The 26,988-nt window shown below is 40.8% G+C and overlaps 1 protein-coding gene across 2 annotated transcripts in view; it reads right to left on the reverse strand.

Annotated features, from left to right (window-relative positions):
• Positions 1 to 26,988, reverse strand: part of RAP1GAP2 (RAP1 GTPase activating protein 2) — a 198,624-nt gene that overhangs the window by 80,144 nt on the left and 91,492 nt on the right. For both annotated transcript variants that reach the window (XM_088152163.1, XM_088152162.1), the window contains one exon: positions 11,566 to 11,650. In XM_088152163.1, coding sequence (XP_088008289.1) covers positions 11,566 to 11,650 — 85 coding nt within the window. The remainder of the gene's footprint in view (positions 1 to 11,565; positions 11,651 to 26,988) is intronic.

Below are 26,988 nucleotides of genomic sequence, written 5' to 3' on the forward strand. Positions count from 1 at the left end.
TAAGTGTGCGTAGTGCAGAGGAAGAGAGGTGGAAAGAGTGGGAGGGAAGTAGGCTGAAGAAGAATGCAAAAATAGAAGGATCCTGCCCATTTTTGAATTTCCCCCATCCCCTTCTCTAGTCCCCAAATGAGAAAATAGTTTCCCATTTCTTCTTATCTTACCCCATCCTTCCAATATCCCACTTGTGTCGACTAGGCTAAGAAATAGCAGGGTAAATAATCCTAATGTTTGAGCAGGGATTTGAACTGATACTTTTGGCATCTAATTCCTTTACGTCATCCAAGACCTGTGACCAACCGAGGGAGCCCCTGTGTATATAGATCACTAACCTCATCTGTGAAATGGGCATATTAGCAAACTGTCCCACCCAATAAACACAGCAAAGTGATAAGGAAAGAAATGTTTGAGGACGTTGGCTCTGAATCCAAACTCACAAGAAAAGCAGCCGGGACTTCTGGTTGAAAATCCAGAGCAAAGTCACCAGCAGATGCCCCTAAGCGAGGGGGAATAGGTCAACCATGGAGATCTTACAGAAATTCCTTGTAAAAAATGGAGGCCAGGCCTAGAACCGCTGCTGAACTTGCCGAATGGGTTCAGTTCCCACCCCTTTTTCCATTGCTGTCCAGCAAATGGATTGGATGCGTTGAAGCCAAACTTGGCTTCTGTTAACAAGCTGCAGCCCTGAGGGACGTGAACAGAGCCACCTTCTGGGGCACCTTGTTTCCTCTCTGCCCTCTTTCTCCCTCCCAGAGTTGGCAGACCCGCCTTCAAAGAAGCCTCCAAGCTAGGCACGGTGCCCAAGATTAGCATAAAGTGATAAGAATCTCCATGAAAGAAAGAAATGGTTGACAAAGGTGACAGATTGCACCCTGGCAGGATTAACTGACTCTTTTGTAGATTGACAACATGGCTCATTACGAGGCCCAAATATTTATTCTGTGGCAAAGCAGAAAGGCTGAAGGTACATCGGCACCACTTGGAACTAATCGTGCATGGTTTTCTCTCGCAGGCGAAATGGGACCTTACAGCCGGACTGAGTTTTCATGCAATTTGTTTGCCCCAGCAGACAAAAGAGAGCTATAAGCAAGACTTTTCTGCTTCCTTCAGTTTGTACAACAATGTGGAAATTCAGTGATTCATGGAGAAAGCTTTCTGGGTTTGAGGGCTGGTGTGTGTGGAATGCGTTTGTGTTTTCCTCCCTTCCCTTCCCTTCTTCTTTTTAAAGACTATTGGGGGAAGCACACTTTCTCTAAAATCCATTGGTCGTGTTAAAGCAGTGTTTCTCAACCTTGGCGACTAGAACATGTGCGGACTCCAACTCCCAGAATTCCCCACCCAGCCAACTCTGGGAGTTGAAGTCCACATGTCTTAAAGATGCCAAGTTTGAGAAACACCATGTTAAAGGTTTTTCTCTGCACGATTGCAGGAGGTAAGGCTCTCCCTAAATCAGGCAGCGTTCCATGGATGTATTTGTTATTCTGTTGTATCTTACTTGCTGCTAATGATATTGTTAAAAACAATGATGTTGTGATATCAATAATGATATTGTGAAATAATGATATTGTTAAAAAATAATCATTTGTTCCTGTGTGCAACATTTCCTGACCCAGGGATTGCAAATCTTTCATTTAGCAAACAATTATGCCAAAGTGGCATTCCTTACACACAAATCTATCTGAATGGTACAGTATATGTAACTTTCCAAGGAAAGCTTATTTTCTTCTTAGAGAAAAGGCATATATGTATATGTAGTGTGATGGAAAAATAATAAAATAAAGCTGGAAATCCGCTCCCCCTCTCCTTGCTTCTCCTGCAGCAAACTCTTTACCCCCTCCCCCTTGCCTCTCTTTCTGCCCCCTTCCCCCTTGCCTCTCCTGCAATCTCTTTTCTCCACTTCCTTCTGCCATTCTTTGCTCATGCAAAACTGGATTAGCTCCAAGCTATTGCATGACCCAAGAGTGACCATGGATCATACTGAAACAATGGGGGGGGGGCATCACCTGTCTGCTTAAGGGTTTGCCGTGGCTCTTATCTCACAATAGAAAAACCATTTATCCCCCATTTAACACCTATCCAAACCTATCCTTAAATCAGATCCCTCAGATTTCCCGCCTCTCAACCTCAAAAGTGTATAAATCCTATGCTTTTCTATTGTCCAGGGTCCCTCTTTCTTGGAAAGCAGGCACCCAACGATCATTGCAATAAACCTGGTTCTTCTCCTCAGCGTTGTGCTCCTGTCTTTGGCAAAAATTCCACGACAGTATATATACACACACACCATTCTGACTAATTCTATATCTCCTTCTATTAACAAGAGAGAGAGGCAACAAGGGAAGGGAAAACTGCTATTCTTCACAGACATGGATACATACCAATAGAAGAGAGTATCTGTAGCTCAGGGTTGAACTGTGGAGTCTTTGAGGTTCTCTGAGCTTGGTGGTTTACTTGCAAACATTTCGTTACCTGGCTAGGTAACCTCTTCAGTGCTGGAAGAGCAAACCCCACTCCATTCTAGCACTGAAGATGTTACCTAGCTGGGTAATGAAATGTTTGCAAGAAAACAACCAAGCTCAGAGAACCCCAAGGACTCCACATGGATACATACACATACATACATACATACATACATACATACATACATACATACATACATATAGGAAACGTGCTATTCTGGGAGTTGAAGTCCACATATCTTAAAGTTGCCAAGGTTGAGAAAAACTGCTCTAGGTTCTCAGCTTACTATCAGCCATAGAAGCTCACTGAGTTACTTTGGGCCCAACCTACCTCACAGTTATTGTTGTACAGAAAAATTTGGAAGAAGGGGTGTTAGATATTCCACAATAAGTTCTTAGAACAAACAACTATGGAAATTTACATGGTGATTTGGGGCAATTGCTCTTGGTCCAGCCAAACTCTTAGAGTTATTGTTGTGGGGTTAAAATTGGAAGAAGACATACAAAATATCTCCCCATGCACTTCCAGAGGAAAAAGAATTATTGTTATTGCCGTTGTTGCCGTTGTTGTTGTTTACATTTTTCCCATATGGATGCTAGCACTACTAGCTTTATGTCACAACAGAAAGGATATTAGCAATTGTACTATTTTGCTCCAATATCATCTTCAAGCCCAGGAGAGGAAAAATAGATTGAAAAGAAGCCATTAAGCACAGAAAAAATGGATAAAAGAAAAATTGCTCTGCGGCTTCCAGAGTTTTTCAGCTGGTTCCCCCTCCTTCCCCTTGCTACAACATACACACACCCTTTTTTAAGGCAGTATGTGAGTCTCCCTGGGAAAGTGAGATCATTGCAACTGGAGAAAACATACCACTGAACTCCCCAATCTGGAGACTTCACTAAAAAAAATGCATTAATCCATCTTTGTGGGTTTAAATTACTGAAGTTCAGTATTATCCTTATCCTATATTATCCTTATGCCTTGGTCTTCACTGTATTTATAGGCAGTAGTTTTTTCTGGGCATAAACACACTGGAACAGAGTGAAAAAAGTACTCTGAACAAGGACAGAGCGTAGTGGAAGTTTTTCTTCTTTTTTCCCCCCCAGAACTGAGAGAATAAGGAGAAATTGATCAGCCTCTGTCTGATCCATGTCAATTTCTCAATTCATCTTTGTTGGAGCTGGTCCCACCTTTAGGTAATAAAGGGAAAACCAGGTGGTGTGAGATACATGCAGCCCTGGCCCCAGAGCTGCCCCCCTCCCCATATCATTGGAGTAATACTCAGCTGATTTTTTTCAGCTGATTGCATCAATCTTGTTTTGATGCATTGAGGTAAAATGTTTAATGGGAATGTTAGCCTCTGCATGGCTTAATTTGGCATGAAAGGTCCCCAAACTCCTCAAAAACATCCTTTCAAAAGCAGGGGGGATTCTAATTCTATTCTACTTTTATCACTTGGAGGTGCCAAAGCTTTAAGCAACACCAAATCCCACACTGGAGCAAACCTCAGCATCTTTTCGCCTTCATGAGAAGAACTGTATCTCCTACACGGAGCAACTCCTCTCGCCAAAGCTGCTCGCCCAACCAACTACACTGAAGGAAAGAGCTGCATCAAGACACCTTTTGGTCTCCTTGGGTAGCACCCAATTTAAGGAAAGAGCCAAATTTGCCAGAAGATGGAGCATGACCCAAAGGGCCCCCTGCAACTCTCAGTCCTCACAAAGCTAAAAAAAATAAAAGCATGACACTCAGGAAGAAGTTACCAATTGCTGCTTTAGAAAGAGTAAAGTCTACCAGATACCAGATACTTCTAGATACAGATAGTAGATAAGTCTAGCCATCACTGGGACTTGGAGCAATAAAAGGGGACCAATGGTCACTCTTAGGTAAGGTGACCAGATATCCGAACAGGTAAAGGAGGACATGGACAACTGGAAAGGAGGACATATGGGGGAAATGGAAGACACACTAACGGTTTTACTTTCATGGCATCCAAAACAAAAATTGCAGCAAAAAACTGCAAAAAAAATTGTACTTAGACTTACAGGTATATGAAATTACTTTTTCCAGCATCAGAAAGACTTCTTTTTAATCGCAATATTTTTCCAACAAATTTTGTTTTCAAGAACCTATGCTAACAATAATTTAGAATCAACGACAACACATTTTTCAAATTTCACCATAGAAATGTATGACAAGTCATGGGATCTCCAAACTCCCGTGATCATAGATTTGAAGGGGCTGGATTGAAGCCGATTGCTGAAATCAGGAAATAAATTAAGTAATGTAAATCTAGGCTGTCAAGTCTGTTGACAGATGAGGGAAAGAAAGAAGCAGACAATTTACAAGGTCACAATAAACAGAAGTTTCAATGACCAGTGTTGTGAAAACAGTCCCCCCCTCAAAAAAAAACCCCAAGACACTCAAAAAGCTGGACAATATTTGATTTTAAGGCTATGCCTGCAGGACAGAGGACATGAGGACAGAAAGAAGGACATGTCCTCCTTGTCCTATGCTGATATTGAAGCAATATCCAGATGATAGTCTGTTTTTGTCCCCTATGGAGGAAAAAAGAAGTCAGTATGTGCTTCATCAATTATAGAGAAGTCTTTGATTGTAACGATCATGTCAAGGTGTGGAAGGTGCTCAGAAAAATGGGAATCCCAGGACATCCCATTGTCCTCATGAGAATGCTAGCAAAATAATGCTTAAGGTCATCCAACGCAGATTAGAGCCCTACACGGAAAAAGAGATGCCAGATGTTCAAGCTGGCTTTAGAAAAGGTCAAGGAACATGAGACATTATTGCTGATGCACTCTGGATAATTGGGAAAGCCAAAGAATACCAAAGAGACGTCAGTACGTGCTTCATTGATTATAGAAAGGCTTTTGGTTGTGTCAATCATGTTAAGCTGTGGAATTGGTTAGAAAAATGGGAATTCCAGCACATCTCATTGTCCTCATGAGAAATTGATATACAGGTCAGGAGGCCACAGTCCAGACAGAACCTGATGAAACAGACTGGCTCCAGGTTGGCAAAGGAGTGTGACAAGGTTGTATATTCTCCCCTTATTTATTCAAACTATATGTGGAATATATATTAAGGGAAGCTGGATTGGAAGAAGATGAGTGTGGTTTTAAAATTGGAGGAAGAAACATCAATAACCTGAGTTGTGCTGATGACACGACCCTGATAGCCGGAAATGCAAAGGATCTGCAAGCCTAGTACTAAAAGTCAAAGAGCACAATGAAAAAAATGGGACTAAAATTAAATATAAAGAAGACCAAATGAATGACAACAAGTAGAACCACCAGCCTTAGAATTGACAATGAAGATATCAAAGTGGTGGAGAGCTCCTGCCTTTTAGGGTCAACCATCAACAGTAAAGGAACAAGCAGTCAAGAAATAGGGCACAGACAAGCACTCAGTACAGCAGCCATGAAAGCCCTGGAAAAGATATTCAGATGCCGTGATTTGTCCATACCTACAAGGATCAGAATCGTCCAAACCATGGTATTCCCTGTGACACTCCATGGAAGGGAAAGTTGGACTTTGAAGAAGCAGGATAGGAAGAGAATTGACACCTTTGAACTTTGGTGTTGGAGAAGACTCCTGAGAATACTGTGGACAGCCAAGAAAACAAATAGATGGATCATCGAACAAATCAACCCAGAGTTCTCCCTCAAGGCACAAATGACCAGGCTCAAATTATCCTATTTCGGATACGTTATGCGAAGACCCAGCTCTCTGGAAAAGACTCTGATGCTGGGAAAGGTGGGAGAAAAGAGAAGAAGAGGATGACCAGCAGCAAGATGGTGTTACAGTGGCCATGAGCACACCATTGGGAAACTTGAATGGTTAGGGATAGATTGTTATGGAGAAAAATTATCTATGTGGTCGCTAGGAGTCAAAAATGACTTGATGGCACATAATCAATTAATCAATGGAGGAAAAGCATCATCTTGTCTTTCACCTCGGCTATCAAAATGTCTTGCTTAGGTCTGAATCTGTTCTGCTTATATGCATTTCTGTGCATTTTTTGAGCTGAGAGTGGCATTGAAAAGATAATGGTGCTCCACACAGAAAATTAGTTTGCCACCCTGCAGATGGTTGATTCACTTCAAAATACTGAATCAAGGAAATCTTCAAGTATCTCTAACTGAAAACCAGCCAAACAGCATGTGCAAATTAAATTTTCACCAGCTTTCCATCTTTGTGCTACTGACCTGAAGGTCTTTTCACGGAATGTTGTCCAAATAAATTATATTAGGAAGAACCCACTCAATTTCTACTGAAAACTGACATTACTACAGTAATTTGTAAAGTGAAGAACCTATGTGACTCTCCACATTTGACGAAGCTACATTTTCCAGCATCTCTCATAATGGGCCACACCATTTTTTTTTCAGACTGGATCATCCTCCATCAATGTTTGCATATAAGAAAAGATTTTGCATACAAGCAACAATTCCCTTGACTCAGGGAACTCCAGAAATGGAACAGGATAGAAATGGAAATAATAAACAGAGCAAACATATTCTCTATACCAGATCTTTAAAAGGCATAGGTGGGAGATTGTATCCAGCCCCCAGCTGTCTCTCTGTTCCCCTTGCCAACATTATTTTTCCAAAATTAGCAGAAAGCAACCAAATTTAACACCATGGTTTTGGTAAAAATAGGTGTGGTAAGTCCATCCCCTTTCAAAAATAAAGGATCCACGCACAAGAATTGCACTTTCTCTTCCGACAATACCTCACATCACTATTTCTATTTATTTATTCACTCATTCATTTAATTTATATCACTGCCCATCTCACTTAAGTGACTCTGGGTGGCTTACAACAACAATTAAGAATAAAACAAAATAAAATCCATTAAAACCAATTAAAAGTTAATTAAAACAATAAACTAATTTGGGGGAAAGTACAATAAATTAGTAATAATGCAACCAACCAACAGGCTCGATACCACCACTGGGCCCCCAGGCACGATGACAAAACTATGTCTTAAGAGCCTTCCGGAAGGTTGGCTGGGCTGGGGCTAATCTAACCTTAGGGGGGATGCTGTTCCAAAGGGCAGGTGCCATGGCAGAAAAGGTCCCATGAGATGATTCTCTTTCATAGATGGGACTTGTAACACGCCTCTCCTGCCAGTCCTGATGGGACAGGTAGATGTAACCAGGGACATTGAATAACCTGGCCCCATGCCATGTAGGGCTTTATAAGTCATTACCAGCACCTTGAACTGAACCTGGAAACAAACTGGTAACCAATGCAGCTTGCAGAGCAGCGGTGTAACATGAGCTGAACAAGGAACACTCATAACTGCCCATGCCACTGCATTTTGCTTCCGAATGCTCTTCAAGGGCAGCCCCATGTAGAGCGCATTACGGTAATCAATCTATTCCTTCTGCACTTCTTAACCTCCAAGGAGTACAATCCCTAGCCATGCAAGTTTTCACTTTTTTTTTTTTAGAAAAAGGCAATTCCTGGCCCAAAAACTTTGCCTATTCCTAACCTAGACCTCTTCCTCTTTCCCAACACAGAGTTCATAGCAACTTTGGAGAAGAACCCATTCATAAGGAGGAAAAAGTGAAAATAAAGCTGGGCCAAAATCTGTATTGAGGCTTCTCGGACATTTTCTCCCTCTGTAAAAGAGGCATCTATTTCTCCCCTTGATTCCCCAAGAGCTTGAGAAGTTCTTTCCAATGTCTTTGGCAAGGGGTCCTAAACTGACTTTGTGGCAGGAAAAGGGGTAGAAGGTGCCATTCCTGGAGGTGCTGGGCATCTTTCCATTCGTTTGCAGCCTCTCTGCCGTGCCACACTTCCCACTCTGAAAAAGCTGAACGCAAGGTGATCCATGCTTAGGGCTTTCCTGATCTGAATTGTGGGAAGCCAGAGAGGCTGCAGATCAGAGAGAGACTCTGACATCACCCTCCATTCATGAAAATGGCTCTGCAATTCTACTGGCCTTTCCAAAAAATGTGTCAAATCAACCTTCTCTTTCTCTGCACCAAAGGAGAATGGTAGGAGGAAAAAATAATAATAAGTCCTAGGATAAATATACAGTTCTCTTCTCAGAGAAGACTGTTGATATGCCTTGTAGTTATTCTTCATTTTTCTTTCCTTGCAGATTTGGTCTGGATGAGAAATCTCAGAAGATGAACTTTTAAACAAAATGCATTAAGTGACTATAATCTTACTGGCACTGGATATCGTTAACCGACCGGCTGGTTTCTCTTACGCTTTTTCCAATATTGATATAGCCTTTGAATGAGGCGTAATTACATTAATGTCATGTTACATATTTATGGTTATTGTCTCTCAACTGTCTAGAGTACAAAGGATGCTAACCACAATCTATTTGCTGGAGATGTGTCAGGCCAGTACAAATACATGGATTATGGATTCTCCCTACAATGGTTTCTCTGGGTTTTGTTTTAGTTTCGTAAATGGCATTGGGTGCAAAAAAAAAAAGGCCAGCCCTTGGCCAAGCAAATAAACAAATAAGTGGGAAGCTAGTCTAAACATCTGGATCCAGACACCACGCACAGACCTTCAGCTCCCATATGGAGCCAAGAAAAAACAGACAGATGGTAACCCTATTTTCAATCATGACTGGGTGACAGCGTGGGGTATTTCCAGTTGCTAGGGAACAGCAGTATCTCTTCTTCCCCAGAACCAACATGAGCGTTCTGTGATGTCTTGGGCAGGCAGGACATCTCGTGATTCTTTCCAATCTCTTCGGGGGGAGCTGGAAATGTTCCAGACCTTGCTGCCTACAATCCCCCCCCCCCCTCAAATCAGCCTGCCAGTTCTGCTAGAGGCCTGATCAACTTGCATTGGAACAGAGAGGAGAAGTGAAAATTCTCCTAGTGGTTTGGTTTCCCCCCCTCCCTTTCATATTATAGGTAGACAGGCTTGCTTTTTCAAGGCTCTTCCACATTAAACAATATAATCAACACAAAATATAATCCCAAGCAAAACAAAATAAAAATAAAATTACATCAAAAGTATACGAGCCCAGTTGCTTCATGTTCGAACGCCCTCTAGCCACTCCCTGTTGTTAGAATAATTTCTACTAAGTCCACTTCTTCTTTGAATATATTCTGTCTCACCCGAGGCACAAATGATCCTATTCTAGACAAATTATGGCAAGATTTAGCTCTCTTGAGAAGTCTATAACTCTGGGAAAACTAGAAGGAACGAGAAGGAGAAAATGACCAGCAGTAAAGTGGATGGACTTGATTAAAGTGGCAATGGGTGCACCAGTGGAAGATCTGAAGGACCAGGTTGAGGACAGATCATCCTGGTGAAGGTCTATCTATTTCGTTGCTAAGCGTCGACACCAACTTGATGGCACATGATAAAAAAACTTTTTAAAAGTCAGTTTTTAAATGTTCTACATGTGTTGTGTGTATGTAGTTGCTATTCTGATTCCATATCTCCAGCTTAAAAATGGCCTCAACGGTCTAAACCAACGTTGTGATTCTATTATTACTGACGTGGTATATTCTACCATTTAATAGATTTTGTTACATTTAATTCCTACCTCATGAGCATAGAGATGAAGCTGATCTTACCATAAAGTAACAAATAGCATTTCTATGAGAGAGAGAGAGATTAAAAGTTCATCTTAAGTGATTTCTTATCCAGACCAAATGTGCAAAGAAAGAAAAATGAAGAACAACTATGAGACATATCAACAGTCTTCTGTGAAAAGAGAACTGTATATTTATCCGTGCTTTTTCCCCCCTACTATTCTTCTTTGGTGCAGAGAAAGAGAAGTTTTATTTGAAATTCACTGTATAATCTACTTTCCTCTTTTAAATTATTCAAATACCTTGATGATTCCTGGAACTTATCAGGAAGGAAACCAAATTGAGAAAATTGGTTTTTAGGGCCAGAATTCTTTATATTACAGACAATAACTGCATACATTTATATTTTTATAATTAATTCTGTTTTCAAGATCCAAATTTTATAACAGACTCGCTTATGGAATTCATTGCCTCAATATACTAAGTTTGCTAACCCTGATAGTTTTTAAAAGAGATTAGATTATTTTCTGGAAACTAGGATTGTTGCTACTATGAAAGGAAAGTATGGAACCTCCATATCTAGAGGCAGTATATTTCTGAACTCCAGATCTAGAAGACAAACAAAACCTGGCTATTTTTATCTTGCCCTAAGTGGCAACTTCCCCAAAATATATGGTCAGTCACTGTTAAGAAGGGAATTGAATAGGTTTGTTTGTTTGTTTATATGGTAGGGGTCTATTAATTCCAAGATGCACACCTTAAGGTGTCACATCTGGGGGTTTTCAGAGCAGGATGATTAAACCAGGAATAGAAGACAGACTGCTCTACACATACTTTCATCCCTGATTATTGAGCATGATGGCCAGTGTTGATGGAAATTGGACCTACAATCACATTAGAGAGACATTTCCTCTCCCTAATTATTATTTTTTAAATAATAACTATGAAAAGGACATGGATCATCGCCAGGCTGGACCTACCATTAGACACAGTAGGGCAGCTATGATGCTCTCAACTGCCCCATATGTTAAAAGCTTAAACTGGTCTAGATCCAAAGCTAAGCCATCTGCACCCGTATCAGGCTGCCTGTTCGTTAGGATCAACTGAAAATTCTGTATCATGGAGACACTGCTTCCTAGGATCAGAAATAAGGTCTTGTTGGTGGATATTCCACATTGTTGGGAAATGTTGCCTCTTGAAATTTGGATGGCCCTCTTTTCCAGCTTGCGAAGTCATCTTTCTTTTGTCGAGGTGGGCTTGGGTCTCCCCAGGAGGACCACTTTTACTGAACAATTGGTCTTTCTTTTACACCTGCTTTTTTCATATTTCACTGCCATCATTTTCCATGTGATGTTGTGTGTTGTGAGCCATAAGAGGCAAGATATCATCTTTGAGTTAATGGCGGGGGTGTGGCCACAAAAAGAAGATGGAGTCAATTCCCCTTCTTTTGAAAATGGCTCCAACAGAAATGCAGCCCCCACCCCACCCCCACAATTTGGAAGACAAAGCAGCCAAAAGGAGACATGCCACCACACACCATAATCTATCTGCTCAGTACAGTAGATCCTTACCTTCATACTTGGTGGAGCTGTGAATGGCGGAGATAAAGGTCTCTCTGGAGCCGTCACATCTGTGCTGTTCAGTGCCTCCTGTTTCCTATAAAACAAGACATTTAGCTTAGCTTAACTTAGCTTAGCTTAGCTATTTATATACCTTCTGGGGGAAGGGGAGGGGGAAGGGGGAGGGGGAGAAGAGAAGAGAAGAGAAGAGAAGAGAAGAGAAGAGAAGAGAAGAGAAGAGAAGAGAAGAGAAGAGAAGAGAAGAGAAGAGAAGAGAAGAGAAGAGAAGAGAAGAGAAGAGAAGCACAAACTTTGAAAATGTTACACCAAGAAAACTTCTCTACTTTGTGAAAAGAGCTGGAGGGGGTAGGGATTTCTAATCCTTGAGACTTCACACTGAATCAAGGCTCAACCCCATTACAATTACCCATAATAGCAGAGGAGGCCTTCCACCGGAGCTTCAATAGAACCCATCATACCTACTATGAAGGCTGCAGGTAAACTCCATTTTCAGGTAATTTCTAGCATTGGAGTAGCTGAGAGTGAGTTATATAGAGCTAGGTTTCTATGGCGACAGGATTGCAAAAAAGATTCTCCTCTCCCTCCTGTTCCTCTCCCCCCAGAAGCACACACACAGTTGCACACACGCCTTGTCCCCGGTTTCTCCATCTGCTCTTATCTATTGACTCGGCAATGTTTGCTCATATCTTTCTCTCTCGACAGAAAGGACATGATGCATGCTCAAACAGATCTAATGATGGTTATGCCAGGGAATGGCCAAGGAGTTGCACCCAGGTTTCTCGTGGTCTGGCAGGCTGAAATCATGAGGAAAAAATAAATCACATGCAAGGGAGAAGTTGCAAAACAGGTGTGACAGGGAGTTATTCATGCTCAGAGAGACCAGGGCAGAAGAACAGAATGGGACAAAAGGCATTTTCCCCATCCATATGTGTTTACTTGGACTCAATTACAGTGGTGATGGGTAAACCACTGGAAGGTCCAAAGGACCAGGTTGAAGACAGAACGTCCTGGAGAAAATCCATCTATGTGGTTGCTAAGAGGCAACACCAACTTTATGGCACATAATCAGTCAATCAATTAATCCATCAATGTATAAGCTGTGCTCCATTTTTATACAGTCTTGGCATTCCCCAAAGGATGTGAACTCACCAAATCAGTAGTCCATATTTTAGTTTCATTGAATGAGAAAGAAGCAGAAACTCAAGGTGTTTCTTACGAATTCTCTTTCAAAGCCAAATCAAATTGTCAGATGGGATTACAAAACACTCAAGGATATGCAATAAGAACATGAGAAATTTAAGAGTCCTAATGGAGCAAGCCAGCAAGCCACTAAGCCTAGCCTTTCTTGGCCACACAGTGGCTAACCAGATGCATTCAAGGAGCACACAGAGATGTCCAAAAAGGTGAGAGCCCCCTTCCATAGTTGCTCACTTTCCAACAGCTGTGATTCCACAGATGGCAATCAGTCATCAAGATTAGCCATCATTGGTAGCCTCAATCTTCCCTTAAATTTGTCCCATCCCCTTTTAAAACCAACTCAGTGGATGGTCCTCACCATATCTGATGTCAGTCAATTCAACAGTTTAACTCTCCAATTCTGTGAGAATTGTTCCCATTGATCAGTGTCCCTCCCCTCCAGCATACAGTTTAATAATGAATAACCACAAATTCTTCATCTGCAGCAATGGGTGGTTGATTTGTCCATATCTGAATCACTTGTTGTGGCCATTTTGTTAAAAGGGCAAGGAAAGAAGACTCTCAAGCACTATGGTTAACGTTTTTGGACTTATTCAGTTTAAAACATAATTGCAATGCCTTTCCCCAGTTTTTCCCTTTTTTAATTGCAACGCTTATCTGTTTGGAGGCTAGGTTGATCCTTCTAATGCTGTTGCTTGTGTTTGCTTTTTTCTCATGTTCAGCATAATTTATCGGAGCATAATTTTTTTAAAAAAATGTCAAAGAGGGAGGAAGACTTTATTCCTATTTCAGATTTGCAAAAGTTAAAAAAAAATAAAAACCATCACATTATGATGGATCACCACCTCTTCAGTAAAAGACTATGCATGCTCAGTAGCTATAGAACTGTGATGATCTGTTGGGAAAGGAAGGAAATAGAAAAATAACTGGTGGGAAAGGATTAAAGTAAACTGGAAACATCTGTTAGTTTTTGGCAATTTGGAGAAGGCAAGGAAACCTAGCACCACTCCTACTACAAGCCAGGATGCATTGCAACATTTTGATATGGGTCACTCTACAGTTGACTTGATCTAGAACAGTGTTTCTCAACCTTGGCAACTTTAAGATGTGTGGACTTCAACTCCCAGAATTCCCCAGCCTGCATGGAATTCTGGGAGTTGAGGTCCGCACATCTTAAAGTTGCCAAGGTTGAGAAACACTGTTCTAGAATGTTAATTTATTTATTATAGCTTTAATCCTCCCCATAACCTGTTTTCTGACCCAATTTTGGTTACTAAACACTAAAAGCAATCAAGAGAGTCAGTGTGGCATAGTGATTAAGGTATTGGCCGAGTGCGGAGGTCCAGCTTCTAGTTTTCCTTCAACCATAGAAGTTCATTGGGTGTAAAGGAATTTAGAGTTGAACTTGTGAAAGCTATGAAAGAGCCATTAAGGGGGGAAGAAAGGAACAAGCCCTTATGAGGGGGGACTTGGAGAAGAGGTTACACCGTCCAGAGATCAAATAAGTGTGAGAAAGAAACTCAGAACAACCCAGCCTTAATTCTGTTTAGTATAACATGGGACAAAGAGAAACGTGGTCAGGCTTTCAGATGGTTAAATGAGCAATTTTCAAAAGTGATTAGAAAGCAAGGTTAGCAAATTCAGTGTCCTTTAAAAGGCTCCACCATGGTGGTCATCTTGATGATGGATCCTGTCTCTTGGTGCTCAAACCCGTAGAAGACCACTGTCCTGCAGTCTCCTCATGAGGAGCAGCCATCTGGAGCACATGTAGGCAATCTCCTGTCCTCTCCTTATCTGGAGAGGTTCCAAAGAACCGGTCTACTCACTGGTTCTTCAGTCTTTGCCACGATCATCATCTCCACTCTCCAAAGATGTGTTTAGTTCGCCATGCCTCCCTTGTTCATTTAACCATCTTAAAGCTATTAGGTATTTTCGGAACAACAAGTTTGAAAAGCCACCTGGTGAGTCTATCTTCATTTCTGAACAAAAGAAAAATTAACTATAAGTTTAAGAATTTAAAGAACTTGAAATAAATGGCAAAAAGCTAAATAAGATTCTGAACTAAGAAAGTTAAGGAAATTAAGGGTTCAGACAAATTTCAAACATGGAAAATTTTACTATAAGATTTTGGAACTAACTATATAAAATAAAAGGAGAAGAGGACGGCAAAGGATGAGATGGTTAGATAGCATCACTGAAGCAATGAGCATGAAACTGAGCAAACTCAGGGAGGCAGTGAAGGACAAGAAGGCCTGGCGCGATAGGGTTCATGGGGTCACGAAGAGTCAGACACAACTTAACGACAACAACAACAATATAAAATAAACAGCTTTTCGTGGGAACCAAAATTATTTTGTCTACTATACATAGTAACAGAGATTAGAAACTTTATGATCTAAACTGGACACTAGAGGGGACTAAAGATTCCAAGCAAAGAAAAAAAAATTAAACCTGCTTTCAGTTTGGATCAGGATTGGGATTTACAAAATGACACAAACATTTGAAATACTAAAGGAGATCTTTAAAGAATGGGGCCAAAAATTAGTACCCACAATATCAACAATATCAATAATGATGTCTGCTTCTATGGATAGACTATGTTCAAAAAATGTTAATGAAGGAATGACAGGTGTGAAACAAATCTTGCTTGATGCAGAAATAGTAGAATCAGAATTACTGGATTAAAAAAAAAGTGTGGATTAAAATACAAGTGACAGGCCAAGAGAATGACCTGGATAAGGACTCTTTACTGGATATACAAAAGAAGCTGGCTAAAGTTTTAAAAATTAAGGGGAAATACAAATGATAAACCAAGAGAATGACTTGGATAATGTCTTTTTGTTGGAATTGCAAAAGAGGCTTGTTAAAGCCTCAAAGAAGGCTTAGTGATGGGACAAAGAGGAATTGAAGAGAGATCAAATCCTACCACAATATTTGAGTGAATTCAAGATTAAGATTTTCAGAAGTAAAAGGAAAGAATATAAAGTTGGTTTATTGGATCAAAGTTAAAATAAGGCATGTTTTTATAAAGTTCTGGCAACCCTTTACGGATCATATTGCAAGATTCTGTCAACGTAGCTTTACAATAAAGTAGAAATAGCTCATCTGGTTGTGACTCCTATCTGGTTTTCTCTGCGAGGACAACATCAATCTTGCAAGTATGAAAGGCAGGAAGTCACAAGTCTCGGTCACGTGAGATCCTTGTTTAATGACCCATCATCCTTGTATAATGACCTGTGATCCTCACTTAACAACAGCAACAGGGACTGCCAGGATGCTGTTGCTAAGCGATGTGGTCACATGACATTGAGCTTTATGACCGCATCATTTAGTGATGGAAATTCCAGTCCCAATTACCATTGTTAAGTGAGGACCATCTGTAATAAAGCATAAGCATTAATAAAGCATAATAAAAAGCATAATAAAATAATAAAGTTTAATAATAAATAATAATAACATAAGATGATGATGATGATGATGATGATGATGATGATGATGAAGAACAAGGAATGTTACAAGTACACCAGACAGTTGAAGAAGAAAAAAGGGCATTGGAAGAATATCTGCAGGACAGTGAAGAAGATGCACTGAAGCTACTACACCATGAAGGCTTACTGAGTACCAAAGAGACCAAACTGGCCTACAAGAAAGACCAAATGAAGAATAGAAAAGAGACATGGCAAGGCAAAGTATTACACAGCCAGTACATAAAACAACTAGCAGGCAAAGCAGATAACAAGACCTGGCAATGGCTAAGAACAGGAAAGTTAAAGAAAGAGACAGAGGGGCTAATTCTGGCTGCCCAGGACCAGCCTTAACAAATGCATATAAAGCCAGAATTGAGAAGACAGCAGCAGACAGCAAATGCCACCTCTGCAAAGAAGCTGAAGAAACAGTGGACCACCTAGCTAGCTGCTGCAAGAAGATCACACAGACTGACTACAAAGAATGGCATGACAAAGTAGCAACAATGGTGCATTGGAATATCTGCAAGAAATACCACTTGCCCGCAAGCAAGAACTGGTGGGACCACAAAACAGACAAAATAATAGAAAATGAAAAAACTAAAGTGCTCTGGGACTTTAGAATTCAAACAGACAAGCACCTGCCACACAACAGCCCAGACTTAGCAATTGTTGATAAGAAAGACAAAAAAGTCTGGATAGTGGACACTGCAATACCTGGAGGCAGCAGAAGAGAAGAGAAAGAACTGGAGAAAATCACAAAATATAAAGACCTGCAAATAGATGTAGAACGACTATGGCAAAAGAAAGCAAAGATAGTAGCAAGAGTAGTAGGTGCCTTGGGTGCAATCCAAAAACATTTGGAGCACCACTTGAGCACCATTGGCATTGCCAAAATCACCATCAGTCAACTGCAAAAGGCAGCTTTACTTGGAACAGCTTATATTCTGTCTTTAACACCATCAAAAAGCAACATCTGCGTATCCCAGGTCCTTGGGAAGGACTCAATAGGATAAAAATGCCAAATCCAGTCTAAACATCTGGCTGACTGTGCGACCAACCATAATAATAAAGCATAATATAAAGCATAAGCTTCTGTGAGCTGCAATTCACTTCATCAGATGCATACAGTGAATAGACTGATGCAAGATTTATCTTCAAATCCTAGGTATCTCGTGCAAAAATAGAGACAGATGCAAGTACCAAAGGATTTTTTCCTAAATCTTAGTTCCTGCTTGTGACATAGCAGCTTGAACAATCCTGCAGAATCAACCAGAGAATTGCTCACAACTAAACGCTCAGTCAAGCATCACTACTAATATAATTCTGAAAAAACATCTAGATGTAGGATATCTTTTTTCCCTTACAAAATGCTCCAGGAAATTCTTGGTAAAATGATAAACGACTCCTCCTTCAAAATGGAGAAAAGTACCAGTTAAAGTAATTGAACACATTTAAGAACTGACCAGGTTATAGATCTGCCAGACTGAGAACACAGTCTGCTGCCATCAGATCACAGAAAAGGAAACTGGAGGGTGCATTTCTAGCAGGAAGTTCCACAGGCTGTGGGCTGTATCATATAAGCTATTTTATATGTCCCGACCCATCCGACATCAGACAATGGCATTACATACAAGAGATCTAGCTGGCTGACCTATCTGAACAGGTAAGATCAAGCTCAGAATGCATGGCCTGCTAATATATTTATTTAAAAGCGTGTCCCTGTAAATTTAGTGCATGCTTGCAACCATGCAGATATGCCTAAAACAAAATCTTGAATTGACCTGAATTATGAAAAACTTGCTGTTGGACCTGAGGCTCGTGTCCTCTGTGATCCACTCTAGGAGACAGCTCAAAACATCATTTTTTATGTTGTCCTCCAATCTTTTAGAGTTTTGCTGTGCAGCTTTTTACAGTTCGGATCAATATTTTTCTGTTGTTAAAATGAGAGCCTCCTGAAGCCACTGTGACTGGGTGGCGTGTAGCACTGCCAAGATAAATAATAAAATGAATAAAGGGTGCTTGCTTTATCAGTTGCATACATATTAAAGAGCTCTTGTTTGTACAATTTACAAATAGTAAATATGGATCATCTGATACCTCATAATAATAGATTTTAAACAATGCAATTAAAATACAGTGGTAAATAAAACTAAAACCCGAACCCCCTATCCTATAATAGTGGAAAGAATGGCAACTGAAGACAGACCTCTGGAGCCATTGACTGAGAGGGCTGGATGGTCTTCGCCCATATAGGAAGTCTTGGTCATGAGAAATCAGCCAGAATTTGCATCTAACAACCTCTGAGGAGCCACAGCAAGAGATGTGCAGAGCAGTGAAACTCTGGCTCATACTAATTGTTCTAATTTTGCTGTGAAGCTTTTTACTAAAGAAAAACACCTAGAAAATCTACCATGGCTGCCATTTAAAAGCGCCTCTTCCTGCAATATTTTTATGTTCAACATATAACTGCCTCCCATATGTGTTTCTACACAACTTTCTCTATGCACTTTTTTCTACGCAAGTATTCTTATGTACATGTTATCTAAATGTAACTTGGAGGAGGGGAGGGGAGGGAGAAGAAAAAAATAATCTGCAACTTTATCACACTGGTAGTGCTCTCAACTCTAAGCTGGTTTCAACTATTTTTCTAACCAAGAATAACGGACGTTCAGTGTTGCCATCTGTGCACATATCATAGTGTAGTTTGGCAGATTGTGGTACTTCAAGGTAAGGAGGGAGGAGGAGGAACAACAAGAAAAAATTATTTAAAAAAAAATCCCAACAGGTTTTGAATAATTTGATTAGGCATTGGAAGATGCTATCTATAATTTTTAGAACTGTGTGTATTTCCAAGAAGGAAGAGAGAGTGATGGCTAAGAAGGAAAAGGCTTTCATCTGTAGAGAACATCGAAAATACAGGATAATATTAATCAAATCATTATGATGATTGCGCTGAGTTACTGAATCATTGGAAGGGAATATTGAGGCCATCCAATCCAACCCCTGTTCAGCACAGGAATCAAAAGTAAACATCCCAGATAGATGGCTGTCCAGTCTTTGCTTAAGCACATATAATTAAGAGGAGTCTAACAACTCTCTGATCATTTGTTCCACTGTACAACTACTCTTTAAGTTGGAAAGCTCTATCGTTCCACTGGAATCTGCCATCTTGTAACCTATTGTCAATGTTACCAGGTAGACTAGACAGGAAACATGACCAGATAAACTAATTCCACTTTATTGTAAAGCTACATTAACCGAATCTTGCAAGTCTGAAAGTACAATACTCCCACCGTCTCCTTTACAACCTGAGAAACTAGGGAGGGTCCCTTCTGAGCCTCTTTCTCTGTCCATTATGCAGCTGTGGGCTATGCCCTCTCTTATCTGAAGGTTCCCTAGGCAGCATCTACATCTCTCAAGGTCTTTCCCACATACCATTACACTTAGATCCATTATTCTATGTCCTACCGAATGAGAACAGGTCTGTGTACTATACTTCCACGTATCTGAAGAGTACTATCCTATCCCCTCTCTGGACATCTGTTCTCAAGGCTGACCATGTGCAGCTCATTCAATCTCTCTCCATAAGAGTCCTTGATTATCCTTGCTGCTCTTCTCTGAACCTGTTTCAATTTGTCTGAATCCTTAAAGTGGGGTGTGAAAAACTGGATGCAATAATCCTCATCTAATGATTATTTTTAAGGGGAAACAACAAAAGATCCTCATAAGCCCTTCTTTTTAGCATTGCTTCTCTTTGAGGACCAAGGCCACCTATTCCCCTTAAGCTTTGGTTGCTCTGAGTTCTTCTAAAAATTATTACCACACTTCAATTCTGAACATACAAAAGATGACAAGATTAAGTATACAGAAGAGGCAATCACGGCAATTGTACTTGATTGTTTAAAAAAAATGCAAATGAATCAAATTAAGCTTTATCTTAGCCCTACTTACTTCTTTATCCTGGAGTATGATTCCTGGAATGCCTCTCCAAGCCAGTAAGACTTTGGCCTAAAAAAACTGTGTACCTCTTTTCTAAAAAAAAAAAATGGAACTTTAAAATTCTTTCTCCCCAGAGAGAAAGGAAAAAGTAGAGCCTCCAAGTCAAGCATGACTCCTAATAATTTAATGTGTACATCCATGTGTATTTACTCTGTCTCTCTTTCCACAAACACAGACATGGAAACACATGTAGCAAAAATGGAGATGTCGTCATTCCCTATTTCCAAGATTTTTTTAATTCCTAGTCTGAACTACAACCCTAGGGCTTCCTGGTCATCTCATATCCAAGTATAATCATGTCCCGCTGTTACCTTTTTCAAAATTAGCTAAGTTCGGCTAGGTTCTGCCATGTTTGGTCCCCAAAGTAGGACCTCCAGCTACAGAGCCTGAGCAAGGGGGAGATTTTAGGTTCTCTGCTCAACAAACTGCTTCCTGGCCCATCCTAGACATCATATTGTTCACCCTATTTATTAAATGATCACTGCCTTTTCCATGTTCCTTTAGACTACCCAGTCTCCATTCATTCATACAATTGACTCCTTAACGAATGCACTGCTAATGAGAGATTTCTGAGTAAAAATGCCAAATAAATTGACCCAGGGAGCTGCAAATAAGAATAATTGGTGGATGACATGAGCACCCAACAGCTTGGGAGGCTCAGATAATTGTGCCAGGAAATCAACTGTGATGAGAATGTAGATTAGATGGTTTCATCAAGGAACAATTTTAATCCTTTAATATTCTATCCAACCAGTTCCAGCTCCTGTTTTCTCATTCTCTCAATTTTTTTCAAAAAAAAATTCAACCCCCCAAGAAGTCTCAGAATAAATAACAAAATCTGTTCAGAAAGTGCCATCAACCGATTCACAGGCTTTGTTTTGCTCTTTCCTAAACCTGTGTCTGACTTCTCCCAGACAAGAAGAATAGTACATTCAAAATACAAGGGAGAAACCAGATTCACCCAATCTGTATGTCCCAAATGGATATTCAGATTAGATGGTGACCTTCATTGAGATCAACACTTTTAGCAAATCCCATAAAGTGGTCTGAATGTTAAACTGAAACCAGGTTCATCTCCACCCTCAGCTATAAAAACTCACTGGATATTGTATAGGTCAGTTCACAAGCTGACAAAGATTCAGGTGATGGTTTAATGCTTGTAAGCTCACCCTTTAAGGATCTGCCCTCACCAGTTCATAGAAGGCATTAGAAAGACATTACAAAAGACTCCGCCTTCACATCTTCCAAGGCAAATTAGTTCTAAATGGGAAACAGTAGCTGCTGAGATGTTTCCAACATTCTCTCTCTCCCACTTCAATAAATCTCACTAAAGAAGACTCTACAATTTGTGCTTGGGATACAGATCTGCATTTGGTTTAAGGTAACCATCCTAAAGCCTGACAGATGGCTGAATTTGCACATTGGGCTAAGGCAGCATTTCTCAACCTTGACAGCTTTAAGATGTGTGAACTTCAATTCCCAGAATTCCTCAGCCAGAGTGCTGGCTGGGGAATTTGGAGAGTTGAAGTCCACACATCTTAATCTTGCCAAGGTTAAGAAACACTGCTCTAAGGTGTGTTATTAATCTTTCTGGCCTTGTTTTGGCAGGCTGTGTGAATTAAGGTATCGCAGATTGTAAAGCAAGGTTTAGATCCTAGCATGTGATGCATTTCCTGCTTTTAACACAGACCCAGAGAAATACATGATCATATTTCAAAGCATGTGGTGGCACTCATGTCTTCCAGTGAAGCCAAGAGGCAATAAATCCTTTTTCAAAAAGAGGAGGAATGTAAAACTCATCCCCTAGACACATATGTACATATGTTCACAATGGGAAAGTAAAAATCCAGTAGGAATACATGTGAATAGGAAATGAACATGATCAAAGTGGTAAGTTTCTAATGACCCAAAGACCAGATGTAGAGTTTGGAGAAGTGAAACCATAGTGGGCGGGCAATGGGTGAAATCAGCAAGGTGGCTATGCAAAGTGAGGAGAAATACATTATATATGTGAGCAGGACTGGGACTTCTTTTTCTCCTGGATTTAGGGAGGAATTTGAGAGCTTTTCCAGCGTATTCCTTTTCTTCCTGGCTGATCACAGAAAGCTTAAGTAGGATGACATGCAGTTAATATTTGGATGGGAGACCACAAGAAATCCCAGGGCTGTACCCTTAAACCAGAGAGAACTTGATGGGGTTCTGTAAGAGTCTTAAGGGTATTCAACGAACTTTAAGATTTACATTTGCATAAATAAATGAATTGCAGCAAGCACAATTTTTGTTTCATTGCCCATTTTCCATCACAAGAATTATGTCTCTTGATCAGGGCATAATTCTGAGCACTTTTTTTTAACTAACGAAGTCCATGGCTTGAAAAGGTTAGACAAGGAAGTTCAGAGAAAAAAAATACCCCATAAGACGAAGCCGAACCACTTCCATATCATTTCCCCTATACTACATGGATGTCTCCATCAAGTCAGCAGGAAGTCAGTTTGAAGGAGATTTTTTTTTTTCCTTAGGCCTGAATTACTGCATATGCCACCTTTTTATCATGTGCATTTGACTCAGAGCAGCGGGAACCCCCACTGCTGATTTTCAGCCGTGGCATTATTAAAACTTAGTACTGCACCCAGAGAGACTCCAAGGCTACAGAAATCGATGTGGAAATTGCATGTGTTTAATAGGTCACAGGATGCCCACTGCAGTACTGGGTTAAGCCACAGGGATAGCTCTCCCAAGAAAAATAATATTGGCTTTGATAATGATAAAAGAGGATGAAACTGATCTCCTTGGGGAACAATAGTAAGAAATCCTCAGGTTGAAAAAGGACATTTTCGTTTGGATTTAGAACATTCAGAGAGATCTTTCCCATCATCAGAGGCCAGTCTGACAGATGAACTGAGTGAGTATTCCTCAGCTTTGAAAAATCCTGCCAAAGGTGACTAGGCCTGTTCCCCTTTTTTGCCCGCTTGTTTTGTTTTTATTATCCTTCCACCAGCTGACAAATACATTTTTACTCAATCATACCAGTGGTACATAAAACTGGTTTGCTAGCTGGATGCCGTTTCCTAAATTTGTTTTTAATTATGTTTTAATGAAGTTTTAATTTTGTTTTAATTGTTGGCATTACAGTTATCTTTGCTAAATGAGCATCATTTCTGAAAAGAAGAGTAATATAGAAGTAAACAAACAAACATGGATTGCCTTCATGTCTTGCTTCCTTTGGCTGGATCCAGCAAACCTCCTTACAAGATGCAACGTGGTAAATCAGTAACGGGAAACGGTGAGAAGGCAGAACTTTTTAATTCCTGTTTTGCACGTGTCTTCTCTCCGAAGGGAAATAGAGCCTGTGCTGGTCATCATTATACCATGGGAGAAGGAAGGGGGGAAAAAACCTTGGGATAGAAAAGGGGAAGGTAAGAGAGAACATAACTAACTTAAATGAATTCAAGCTTCCAGGGCCAGATAGATTACATTCGAGGGTACAAAGAAACCAGCAGAGATGATAGGGGAACCATTCTTGGTAATCCTTAAGAAGTCATGGAGGACTGTCAAGGCCCCAGAAGTTTGGAGGAGAGCAAATCTGTCCCCATCTTCAAGGAGGAGGAGGAGGAGGAGGAGGCGGCGGCAGCAGCCTGGGGAAGCTACAGATCTCTCAGATTGACATCCATACTGGGCATTATATTATTTATTAAATAGCATGTTTGTGACTCCTTGGACAGACATGCTATAATCAGCAGGAGTCAACATAGGTCTGTCCCCAACGAATCCTACCAGACTATCTCTCCTTTGATAGAGCTGAATAAAGCTTCCAGGTGACACAAAGCAAGAAATGAGGGGTAAGACTTTAGAGCAGACAGAGAAGATTGTAAAAGGTCTAAAAAAGCTTGAGAAGTGAGCTAAAATTATAGGATGGAATTTAATAGGGAGAAATGTAAAACCATATATCTGGATAGGAAGAATGAAAGCCACAAGTATAAGATGGGGGAGACCTGGCTTGGTAGTAGTACATGTGAAGAGTTCTGGGTGTCCTTGTCAACCACAAGTTGAACAAGAGCCGGCAGTGTAATACAGCTGCTAAAAAGTCAAATGGTCTCTTGGGGTACATTAACAGGAGGATAGAGGCCAGATCACAAGACATACTTGTTTTCTGCCCTGGTCAGCCCTCACTGGGAATACAGTGTCCAGTCCTTGTCACTACTATTCAAAAACGATAGTGACGGATAAAAGTGAGTTCAGAAGAGGAGTGCCAAGATGATAACCAAGCCCCAGGAAGGATCTGGGTATGTTTAGCCTACAAAAGAGATGACTAAGGAGAGATATCATAGTAGTCTTCAAATATCTGAAGGGTTGTCATATAGAACAGAGAGTGGACTTATTCTCTGTTGCCCCAGAGGGCAGGACCAGGACCAGAACCAATGATTAAAATTACAAGGAAGGAGTTCAGATTAAACATCAGGAGAAATGTCCTGACTATACAAGCTGTCAGATAGTGTAATGGTATGTGGGAAAGACCTTGGGAGATGAAGACCTTGGGAGATGCTGCCTAGAGAATGGTCAGATAACAGCATAGTGCACAGCTGATTAGTAGGCAGAGCAAGAGGCTCAGAAGGGATCCTCTCTAGGTTCTCAGGGTGTAAAGGTGAAGGTGGGAGAATTGTATTTTCAGACTTGCAAGATTCTGTTGATGTAGCTTTATAATAAAGTAAATTTAGTTTATCTGGTCGTGTTTCCTGTCTGGCCTACCTGGTAAGTCTGACATCTATCTTGCAAGTCTGAAAGTACAATTCTCCCGCCTTCATCTTTACAGCCCAAGAGACTAGGGAGGATCCCTTCTGAGCCTCTTGCCCCGCCCATTATGCAGCTGCAGGCTCTGCCCTCCCTTATCTGACTGTTCCCTAGGCAGTATCTGTTCACCCTGTCTCCCAAGGTCTTTCCCACACACCATTACAGATAGTGGGACAGGCTGCTCCATGGTGAGTTTTCTTTCACTAGAGATCTTCAAATACAGGCAGTCTTTTAGAGATGCTGTAGTGCAGTGTTTCTCAACCTTGGCAACTTTAGGATCTGTGGACTTCAACTCCCAGAATTCCCCAGCCAGCATGGGGACTTCATTCTGGGAGTTGAAGTCCACGCATCTTAAAGTTGCTAAGGTTGAGAAACACTGCTGTAGTGGACCATGCAGTAAGCAGGGGGTTGAACTAGATGACTTCTAAGATCCCTTCCCAAGCATGCAAAAAACAGGAACACCAGCTAAGAAGCCTGTGTATCATTCAGTGTTTGTTCAGAAATGGCATTCAGTTTGAACAGGTGCATCAGATACATTAGCCAATTTGATTCAAAGTGGTGATTCAAATATGTAAACTGAAAGTTCACACAGCCCTATTAATACAATGCCAATATCGATCTTCCTATGACTCTAACATTTTCTTTTCCTGCAAAAGTGGCTTCTGCTTTTGCACCTCCTTCTCAGAGGGCTTTAGAAAATAAGGGTGATGATTTAGAATTTACTTCACCATCACCAGAAATTTTTCTTGTACTCTGCAGCCTCCCTGGCATCTTATCTTCCTAGTTTGGAAAACAAAAACAAAAAATATGCTTCTTGGGATTTAATGGAAGGTGGGAACACAGGGATGCTACAGACCACTGGAGAAAGACTAAAGAAAGAAAAGAGGACACCCTCATACAGAATTATTTCTCAATTAAGTCACAAGGACAAGGAGCCTGTATCCATGTAATAAGAAAGTCAGTGAAATGTTCTTCCTTGGAATGAAAAAAATCAAAAGCCATTTTTGCTGTTGTTCAGTCGTCAAGTCGTGTCCGACTCTTCGTGACCCCATGAACCATATTGCGCCAGGCCTTCCTGTCCTTCACTGCCTCCCTGAGTTTGCTCAGTTTCATGCCCATTGCTTCAGTGATGCCATCTAACCATCTCATCCTCTGACATCCTCTTCTCCTTTTGCCTTCAATCTGTCCCAGCATCAGCGTCTTCTCCAAAGAGTCCTCTCCAAAGAGTCCATTTTATTTGCTATTAAATTGGATATTCAGGGGGGAAGGGGAAATGCAAAAGCAAGTTTTGATGTAGTCCTTCATTAACCACTTGCCCTGCCAGTGTGCATATTGGAAGTTGTGTGCTGCTGGAAGGATACAATATGGAAGAGGGATGAGAAAGAATGATGTCACTCAATATGAAGTCATACATGCTATAATATGTAGTGCTGTTGGGATGAGGTCATGACTCTAACATTTTCCAGAAATGTTAACTAACAAGTTCTAGTTCTCATAACTTCTATCAAGTTCCAGAAATGAAGGAGATCTCTGAAAGTGTTGGATCATTTTGCACAAACCAGTAGATTCTGTGATTAAGAGCAATCAACATGTCCTGATGAATGTCAAAGAAGACCACCCCAGATGCCCAACTAAAGGAATCTGCAGGACCAGGGGACTACAACAGGACACTCCATCTCAAACTTTCTGACATCATCCCAAGAGCTGGAGGGCTTTGAGTAAATCCCAATTCAGGAAATGCAATACAGGTAGTCCTCACTTAACCCTAATTGGGACTGGAAACTCTACCGCTAAGCAATGTGGTTGTTAAGCAAGGATCCCACATGACTGCAACAACTTACGGTGGTATTTCTGGCATTTTCACTGTGGTCATTAAGCAAGGATTTCACATGACTGTGTCTCACAACTTCCTGCCAGCTTCCCCATTGACTTTGCTTGTGGGAAGACAGCAGGTAAGGTCACA

The sequence above is a fragment of the Python bivittatus genome, unplaced genomic scaffold, assembly GCF_059951505.1.
Source record: "Python bivittatus isolate LINGU-HERP-01145 unplaced genomic scaffold, Pbiv_v1 ctg000690_np1212, whole genome shotgun sequence".
NCBI lineage: Eukaryota > Metazoa > Chordata > Lepidosauria > Squamata > Pythonidae > Python > Python bivittatus.